The following is a 10,040-nucleotide window of genomic DNA, read 5'->3' on the forward strand; positions in this document are numbered from 1 at the left end:
CCACAAACCTTTAGTCACTGAGATTGACATTCACAATCCCTCTTGGACACCAAAACAGTTCCGTACTTTTGCATTCATAGCAGAATTCAATTGTAATATCGAACATGTTTTGGAAAATTAAATCATACTGAAGAAATTCTTCCTAGAAGTATAAATAACATCACAAAAGGCCCAACCTCCATTGAAGATATAATTGAGGATCAAAAGAAACAGGATCCTGATTTACTTAGGTTTAAAATTAAACCTTCTTTTAAATACATTGCAGGAACCCTACTTGCTGGTTTTGACAATGTTGACTCATTCCGTGTTGCTGTGTCATCTCCAGAATTGCGTCAAAGAATCGTGCATTCTGTACACAAGGACAATCATCTGGAGTTAAAAATAAAACGTTAAGGAGGGTTTCACTTTTTTATGCATGCCCTAATTTGCGAGCAGACGTCAGAAACTTCACTAGAGAGTTTTTAGCGTGTCAGAAAACCAAACTTTTCAGGAAATCAAAACCAACGTCGTCTTTTGATCCTCCATCTGACAGACTTTCTTTTATTCACTTAGACATAATCGGTCCATTCCCACACATTCAGAGACAGTGCTATGTCCTAACTATTAAGGATCGTTTCACAAGATGGCAACAAGTCATAACTACTCCAGATATAACTTCCAAGACAATAGTAGTTGGATTTCGAGGTTTGGAGTTACAGGAATCATTGTGTCTGACCGAGGAACACAGTTCACAAGTTTATTATGGATGGGTGTTTGCAGGACACTTGAGATGTCAAGCAAGAACACAACCTCGTACCATCCAGAGTCCAACGGACTCATAGAACGTTTCCTCAGATCATTTAAGACTGGGCTAGTAGCACGAATGCTGGATGAAAAAGAAGACTACATCAATGCCCTACCTGTAGTTTTATGGGGATTGAGGAACTCAGTACCAATAGACTTGGGTTCTAAATATTCACCTTTTCAATTACTCACAGGCCGCTTAAGATTCATGACCTTTAATTTCTTTAACGCGTCCACCTTTACTTCTGGCAACCTCGACGTCGAAAGTTTCTTTAAAATAATGGAGAAAATAACAGACGTTCCTCCTAGGGACTTTAATAAAGGAGCCATCAACAAACAATTAAAAAAAAACCGAATTCGTTTTTGTTAAAAATAAACCTATAAAAGATTATCTTTCCCCAACTTTCTTGGGCCCGTTTAAGGCACGATCGTTAGTATAAATTGGACTTTGGATCAAGAACTGACAATCTCTCTATGGATAGACTTCGACCTGCATTTGGAGTTCCAAGTATCCTTCCAGCGTCTCCGACTATAAGATGCACAAGATCTACAACTGCTCTATTCGTTTATTTATCAATGTTTTTATGATGCCTTTTATTGTGTATTACCAACTAGACGATCCCTTACCTCACTTTGTCGTCTAGGGAGAGTAGTGTAGGAGTTCGACTTGTTTAGATGCTATCAATTATTCATCATAATATCTTGTATTCTTTTTTCCTCTTTATTTTCATAAAAAAGGAATTATCATTTTTAACCAGTTAAAATAAAGATATTTAAATCTTAATATGGAATTCAAATATCAGTGGTTGTCTTGGATAGTGGTGCTAGATGACACAAATTCCCTTTTGGGGCTATGCACATACAAAGTACGTACTCTGGTTGTGGTAAGAGGGGTATTGAAATTAAGAACACAAGCTATAATCTAATTACTTAATAAGGAGAGGGAGTTAAAGCCGCACCAAAAAGTGAATATGGATAAGGGTTGAGCTAAAAATGCCAAGAACTTCTGCACTTACTTTGTTTATAGCCCCTTTTTTTGTAGAAGTAATTTTGTGACTTGAGTTGTTTTTTTAAGTTTAATAAAATATGCTACTTTTGGCACCAATTTGATACCATGGTTCAGAGGTTCCCAAAGTGTGGGTTGCGGGGCACAACGGAGGGGTCACGAGATGATTTCCAAAAAAGAAGAAACTAATTTAAATTGACATTACTTTGAGTGGCATCAAAACTTAAGTAATGATGAATAGTCATTATTTTTATTAGTCATTTCAGAATCCTTTTTGCAAAGTATTTCCCAGAAAAAAAATGCTCCACAAAAACATAGCTGGCCCTTTTACGGTCATCTGTCGTCTTACATAGAAAATCCAGAGATCGAATTTTCATGTGACCAAACATTTGGCAAAATCTGCATTTCTGGCATGAATGAGTACCCAATGCTGCCTAAGTCAGCTTTGCAACTACTTATACCTTTTCGCTCAAGAAGACTTTTTCCGTATTAACTTATATCAAAAATAAATACAGATTGCACCTACACGTGGACTATATATTATGTGAAATATACTAGTATTAATTTAAAAAAAACAAAGATTGTGTTTTAAAATTCAAATAACATGCCAAGATATATAAATGATAAATTTTTTCTAGATAAGGAGTCCATCTTTTTTAATGTCAAAAAATTGCAAATCAAAATTCGCAATGTTTTTTCAAAAACTGTTTTGAACTAATTTTGCAAAAAAGTATTAAAAACATTTATTGGCACTGTAAATTGTATTCCTACATACTTACTATTATGTACTATCTTTTTTGTAAATATTGCAAAAATAAATAAACAAAATGTTCTGGAAATTGAAAATACTATACTGTTCTAATGTTAAAACCCATAATTTTATCTCCAAAATGCATCTTTTTGTGGAATTTCTTCATAAAAATAGAAAATTGGCGTATGAAGAAAAAAACATGAAAAAAGTTGCAAAATTATTCAGAAAAGGACATATATTTCAGTTGAACATCATTTTTTATGTGTCAAATTTATATACAAACGAATTTCCAGACAAATTTCTGCAAACTTTATATTATCCAAAAATCCTATATTCCATTGAAAATCCATTTTTTGCTCCAATAAAAAACACTCCAATTTTCAAAGATTTCTTTCTTTCCCCATGACTTGATATTGAATAACTTTAGAAACCGTCATTATTCGTAGAGCTGTTTTTTGAAACAGCAGTCACTGTTGATTTATAATTCAATCCCTTATTTATTCTCCTTGAGCTCCAAAAACAATTTTTGTAGTTTGGGTATTGAATAAGCCCCCTTATATAATCTCTCCCCTCCTCTTAGCCTGACCAGGTTCAAAAAATCACCCGTGCAAATTTTCATCCTCCTAGTCCCAACAGCGTGGGCACCCATATAAGACACACAAGCACATTTATATTCCACTTTTACCGCCCATCTAGCGGTTGCATTTTGAACTACCACTTTTTTTATTCTCATTGTGTCTAATATTTTGTAAAACGTCTCCGGTTTACGAAATGGTTAAGTTTATGCCCAAAGAAAATTGGGAAATACTGAAAACTTACTTCCAAAATGAAGAGTCCTCAAACGAAACTGCAAGAAAATTACGTCGGTCGAAATAAAGCACTTTCCAGGCAGTTTGTGGATAAATTTGTGAAGTGTGTGCGCGAAAATGGTTCGTTAATGGATAAAACAACGTCCAGTGAGCTCAATCGAAAACATTGCTGCTGTTGCCGAAGGAAAAAAAACGAGAAAACGAGCAAGGAGCTGCCGTTACAGTCAATGGTGAGCGGTATCAGGCCATGTTGGAAGATTTTTTATTTCCCCAAATGGAAAAGGAAGAAATCGACGACATTTGGTTCCAACAGGATGGCACTACGTGCCACACAGCCAACGTTACAGTGGGTCTTTTGCGCACTGTCTTCGAGAATCGCATCATAAGCCGAAACGGCAACGTCAACTGGGCACCTCGTAGCTGCAATTTGACTACGTCGGACTATTTTTTGTGGGGAACTGTCAAGGATAAATGCTACGCCAACCATCCAGAGACGATTGACGATTTGAAACACGAAATTGGAGTCGCCATTGCAGCTATTGAAGCTCTCACAATGTATTAAAAAATTTGGTCGACAGAATGGGCTACTGTCAGGCCAGCGACGGCGGTCATATCAATAAAGTGGTGTTCCATTATTAACCGGAATGTTGAGGCTTTGAAATAAAAAAACATTATTGAAAATATCAATCTGTCTTTTTTTTTATAGCAATATCAAAAAGAAAAATTCGTGGGCCACTCTTTATATACAGATATGTCTCATGTTGCCCCAACTAAAATGTGTCAATTTTCCTCCTCTTTGACTGATAATAAAAATATTCGACTGAACATTTAACCCACGACCGATTGAAAACATTTAACTCTTCAATATTTACTACAAATAATTAAACCTTCATAGAGTAGCCATGGCTTAAGCATGTAAGCTAATACTTGAATTACAAAAACAAATAACTCCAAGAGTGTAAATTCAGAAAATATTTAAAACCTCAGAAATAGGTGCATCATCCCCGTGAAAGAGCTGTAGCTACTAAGACACTAATAGGTAGTGTCGGACGAAAGTACGACATTATTATATGACATTTGTGATAAGTAACATACGATTAAATACAATATTTAATTGTAAGTACTTTAGTTAGACATTTGCATAACATGATTGCATTGGAAATAATCTAACGACAACATCACATTTCAAATGGAATATTCCTAAAATAATACTCGTATTTAAATAAGAAAAGTATTTTCCAATAACACGTATGTATTTATTAGTTGTTATGTTATATTGGAGAACAAAGACTGAATTCAGATTGAATTTGAACTCCAAATAGACAAGAGCCTTATTTCTCAGATCCTACATGTAGTAGTTATTCCACAAAAGTCGTAGAACACAACTTGCTAGAAAATGAAGTATGTCAACTTACCCGCGTGTCAACTAGACGAAAATTTGATCATATCCACATTTTTCTCTTATACGAACTTAATAACATTTTGTCCATTTTGGAAACTTATGTACAATACAGTTGAATAAAGCAATATTTCCTTGCTGTATTTTGTATCGATATACTCATTTAAATTATAAACATATATATATATTTATTTATTTTGCAATTAAACATTGATTTATTATTATATTTTCGCTTTTACCTAGAGTTGGATTGTTAAGTCCGTTAAATTGTCTTAAAAATCCATCAAACTAAGTTTTTCCTCTTCTGCTCTTCCTCATAAAAAACATTCACATAATTTATTGCATTCATTTAAGGTGAAATTATAATATTTTCCCTTTACTCAAGGTGCGTGTCCTTGTTCCCCAATGCCCGTGTCAACAAAATCATAAAATTCGTGGAGGGACATCTTACGAGGGAAAAAGATTCCACATAGACCTTGAATCTACGCAAGCTAACAGGTGCGTATCGCAACATGGTTTATAACTTTAGAATAAAAAAATAGAAGAGGTGAAAGAAAGACATTTTGTATATATTTATTTTTTCGATCAAATTAATGCTAAATTATTTATGCGGCATTATTGTTAGGAGTCATATGTTTTTATTGTCCTTTTTTCGGGGAGAGATCATCGAGCCAACCCCCCTCAAATGTCTAAGAAGATAATTGAACGCCTCATTAAATCCCTTCTTTTTTTTGGTTCACTTTAATTTTGTGGTCCTTCAATTGTGATTCTTTATTTTATTTATTGCCATTTATTCTCTTATTCTTTTATGATTATCAAAGAGAATAATAGTGCATTAATGTATAGGCAGGCAATAGGATGTCTTGCTTGTTTGCTCGTTGGTCGATGTGTAAAGCATCTTTGAATTATGTAAGTGAAAGAAAAAAAAGAAACACTCACAATTACCTTTCTGGCAATTTAACTTTCTAAAAGGAAATAATAATGAAAAGAATAGGAGAAGAATAAGCTAAATAAGTAATTTATGGAGACAGTGAAGTGGAAAATTTGTAGGAGGAACAAAGGGGGATCTGACCTTTTTTCTATCCCTGTATTTCACTCCCAAGTACAAGAATGAAGAGGCAATGTTAAGCTAAGTAGTTGCTGTATTCTTTCTGATAGTAATCTTAATCAATCAAATTACAAGCTTTATATAAAAAAGGATCCATCCTTCACCGATGAGACTCAATCCAATCAATGAAATGAGACACTTTGACATACACTCCCGGAAAGGAAGGATTTCCACATGAGTAGCCCCAGGAGACAACTCCACAAAGAACTCCTCCTTGACAAACCAAAGGTCCTCCAGAGTCCCCTTGACACGCATCTTCCTCCTGCCCCATGGCGCATATCATATCTGAATCAATGTTCTCGTAGGGGTAGCTATTTTTGCAATCTGGAAAGGACTATGAATGATGAATTCATACTTTTTCTAAGCATAAGCATCTTATTTTACTAGGCAAACCAAACAATATTCGGCTTATCAATTTCTATTTGTTTCTTGTTTGTTTTTTTAAAGGCTGGAAATCAAATTAATCAAAGGCAGGGATTCTCAACATTTTTTTGTGATCTATCCCTTGTAAAATATTTATTTAGCCCAAGTACCCCCTTAACAGCACAAAACATTTTTAGCGTCCGCAGGATTATATTTTCGAAGGGGTCTAGTTTTTATAATTTATTTTCAACTATAAAATTTGTTATGTACCTCTTGTAAAATATTCTTTCAAAATCTCTAGTACCCCCTAGAGTGTCTCCAAGTACCTCAAAGGGTAGGCATACCTGCATTTTAGAACCACTGATTTAAGGCATTAATCGTGGAGTAATTTTAACAGGAAGGAAATGTAATTTGAATTATTTATATATATTTGTAATTTAACAAAATAATACTCTATTTTTACTTATTTTTATATGACAAACCAAGGGCTTCTTTTGGAATAGAAAATGAAAAAGGGGATAGAATTAAAACAATCGTGTAGGTAATGAATGTTATAAGGAATTAAAATATGATTATTGTTTTTTTGCTTGATCTATTTATTTTATGTTATCAGAGTAATATTTATCATTTAAAATTTGTTTGAATTTCTTAAGATTAGATGATTCAACAGCACATGAGCAAACTAAAAAAAAACAAATTTATCAACAATGTGGTGTGACAATTTGTAGCTTGTTGTTAACTAGTTGTTTTAAAAAAATGGCGCATGTTCTGAAGAGTTTTTACAGCGCCCTCTATATGAGTAGCATACAACTATATTTTACATTAAATAATATTATCATTCTGGGAATTATATTATTTTGGCCCAAGACGGTGTAAGGCGTTCACAGGGGGTGGGATGGAGGTGTTGTAGCCCCATCCTAAAACAAAAAGAACAAATTAAGGAATTTTTGCTTTATACTAGAAAATTTAATATCTGAATTTTTTTTGCAATTTAATTTAATTTTTCAAATATTTTTTCCCAAAAAATGTAATTTTCTCTAAATAGATTGGGAAATTTTTATACTTGAATAATAATTTTAGTAATTTAATTTTTTCTATATAGCTCTAAATTTTTGAATTTTTTTTTCAAAAAATTTAATATTTTGTGAACAGCTGTGGATTTTTGAAATTTATTTCCGAAAAAATATACTTTTTGATAGTAACTATGGATTTTCGAAATTTCTTTTCGAAAAAATTAATTTTTTGTGAATGGCTGTAGATTTTTGAATTTTTTTTCATGCAAATTTTAATTTTGGAAATTTTCTTTCAAAAAAATTCCAAAACCAAGCCTCCCAAAAAAAAAGATATATATATATTATCCTGCGGACGCCCTGGGGTGCCACCCTCAGTGGCTTTTTTTACAAAGTAATATAAGTAAACAGCCCTCCCGTCTCATCCTCGCTTTCATTTTCTAACTGTTCTACAAATAGAAGAAATAGTCTTTAATTGGTAAGAAATAGAACGGGAAAAAAGTGTGCACATTTCATAATCCTTTTTGAATTAATTCAGTCAAATTTAAAATAAAAATAAATGTCATCGAAGAAAAGTCTTCTTATAATAAGAGTTATCGCAAGAAATCTCTTTATTAAAAGAGGTAATCAAAATTATGTCTTCTATAGAAACGTTTCTCTCCCCCAAAAAAAAAAAAAAATCATCTCCACCGCCTAAGCTTCTTCTAAGGAATGGAATCGACTTACCGACAGTGGATACAATCTGCACATCTACGCCGAGGAGAACAGGAGAGGGTCCACAGGACTCACATGTAAGTCCCCATCCCGTAACACTTGCACTCCCATGAAGAAACTCTTGACCCTTGCTTGGCAATGAGACTGCACGGATCTTACTAAGGAATAAATCAGATGTGTTATGCAAACTATATATAGAACTAAGCGAACAAAATCACTCACTCATTCAGCACAAATGGACTCTCCAACTCCAAAATGCAAACGTCATTGTTCATGTACTCATGGTTATAGTCCTCATGTAATTTCGCACTCTTGACAAAGCGTTTTTGCTCTGAGCTACCCAATGAACTCAAGTCATGCTCACCTCCCAACACCTGTATATTTGAGGGATGAACGCGGAGGCAGCAATGGGCTGCTGTTAAGGCATGATCCTAATACATAGATTCAGTGATCAGATATCATCAAGTGACTGAATCCCGCAAAGAGATTACCTTGTCCAGTAGGGAGGCCCCACAAAAGTGCGATCCACTCCGTGTTTGAAGAGAAAGTTGGAAGGGAACGGAGTGAGGTGATACTTCAGTTCCTCCTACAATTTTGGACCTGCTCTCTGATGGAGTCAGGAGACAAGCAAAGAGTATTCCTAGATACATCAAGTTGGACATGATTCTATGTACTTGATCTCTATCTCAATTTTTTTTTGACAAATGTTCATATTTATAAGGTGGAGAGAAAGATAAAGTGATAAAAATAGACAGATAACAAAAGTCCGTAAAATTGTACATCTTCAAAAATCTTTTCAATTCCACTTCTTTATTTCAAGAACAATTATTTTTTGGAGTTATTGATTAAAATCACAAAATTTTAAAGATTTCAATTCTTAGGCTAGAGAGATTTCTGGTTCAAAAAAATTATATTCAAATAAATATTGCTCCTAAGCGAAATCTTTTTGAATCAAATACTCTTTAGTAAATGAAATCCGTATTATTTACACTGTCATTGAACTCTTTTAGAGTAAAAACGATTGAAACCTGGAGGCATTGTTCCCTTTCTAACAACATCTTTAAAGTATTTTGTTTTTTAACTTTTAAATAGGATTTTCTCATGATTTGACGATACAATATAAATTTCTTATTTGAAATTAGAATAAAATTTTATAAAGAAAAAAAATAATTTTCATTTAGATTACTGATTTCTTTATTAACTCAAAATTGGATCAGGCCTACAAAAATGGTAAAAATTGAAATCCAAATTTCTCGAAAATCACATATTTTTTATGAGTTAGCTAATTACATATTCATTGTCTGCGTGACAAGAATTGAATCTAGAACTTTAAACATATTTTTTTCAGTTGACTAATATAATTAATCAACGCATCAAAATTTTGATAAGACAGGGAGAGATAGTTTCAAATTGTGTCTTAAGGACTTTTATCTAGCAACTGCAGAGCAATGATTTTTTTTTATTAAGATCTCCTTTAATTTTTCAACCGGAAGAGGTCGCTTTTTGAAGAGTTGCGTGTTTTTTTTAAAGAGCTTTATTATTCCGATCATTTAGCCAGTTGATGAAGGTACAAGTTATTCTCCTACTTGGAATATATTCAAAGTACGTCCTATCCGAATTAAGAAATTATTTCTATATAATTATAATAAATAGATCAATTGCTAACGTGCCTTGGATCTTTTCCAATATTTCTTTATGTCTACAAATTGCCTTTCCGCCCTCAAACTATTAAAGGAAATGATATAAATAAAATCATAGGATTAGAAATTGTGTTTTTTTAAGATGAGAAAAGCCATAGATTTGCAATCACAGGGCGGGCAGTTGTTTCATTACCTCTTATATATAAATATAATATTGAGCTAGGAAAATCCCATGGACATATTATAAATAATGGGGCTTTTGTACAGAGTAATTTCTAGGTATGGATCTCGACAACTGTAAACAATACAATATTGTCCTTAAGAATAAATTGATTTCCTAATTCTTGGAGCTACCTATGTTGTCTTGTCCCAAAAGCGTGATAATGATGTGATCATCACTTTTTTAAGCCGCTTCGCACATTTATCATGACGCATTGATTCTTATTAATGGAATCAA

General features: G+C 33.2%; 1 protein-coding gene across 2 annotated transcripts; it reads right to left on the reverse strand.

Moving 5' to 3' along the window:
• Positions 1–5,872: 5,872 nt before the first annotated feature.
• On the reverse strand, positions 5,873–9,983 carry LOC121124573 (trypsin-1). 2 transcript variants are annotated; one of them, XM_040719732.2, is made up of 4 exons: positions 8,435–9,983; positions 8,166–8,374; positions 7,956–8,101; positions 5,873–6,180 (listed from the first exon to the last, which is right to left on the reverse strand). In XM_040719732.2, exons 1-4 carry the CDS (start codon positions 8,603–8,605, stop codon positions 5,957–5,959), a joined length of 750 nt encoding a protein of 249 aa, XP_040575666.1. In that variant the 5' UTR covers positions 8,606–9,983; the 3' UTR covers positions 5,873–5,956. The 2 variants fall into 2 exon arrangements, with proteins under 2 accessions (XP_040575666.1, XP_071747345.1); XM_071891244.1 differs by lacking the exon at positions 5,873–6,180 and adding an exon at positions 6,798–7,698 and having other exon boundaries at positions 7,882–8,101; positions 8,435–8,639.
• Positions 9,984–10,040: the final 57 nt, after the last annotated feature.

This window comes from Lepeophtheirus salmonis, chromosome 1 (assembly GCF_016086655.4).
Source record: "Lepeophtheirus salmonis chromosome 1, UVic_Lsal_1.4, whole genome shotgun sequence".
In the NCBI taxonomy this organism is placed as follows: domain Eukaryota; kingdom Metazoa; phylum Arthropoda; class Copepoda; order Siphonostomatoida; family Caligidae; genus Lepeophtheirus; species Lepeophtheirus salmonis.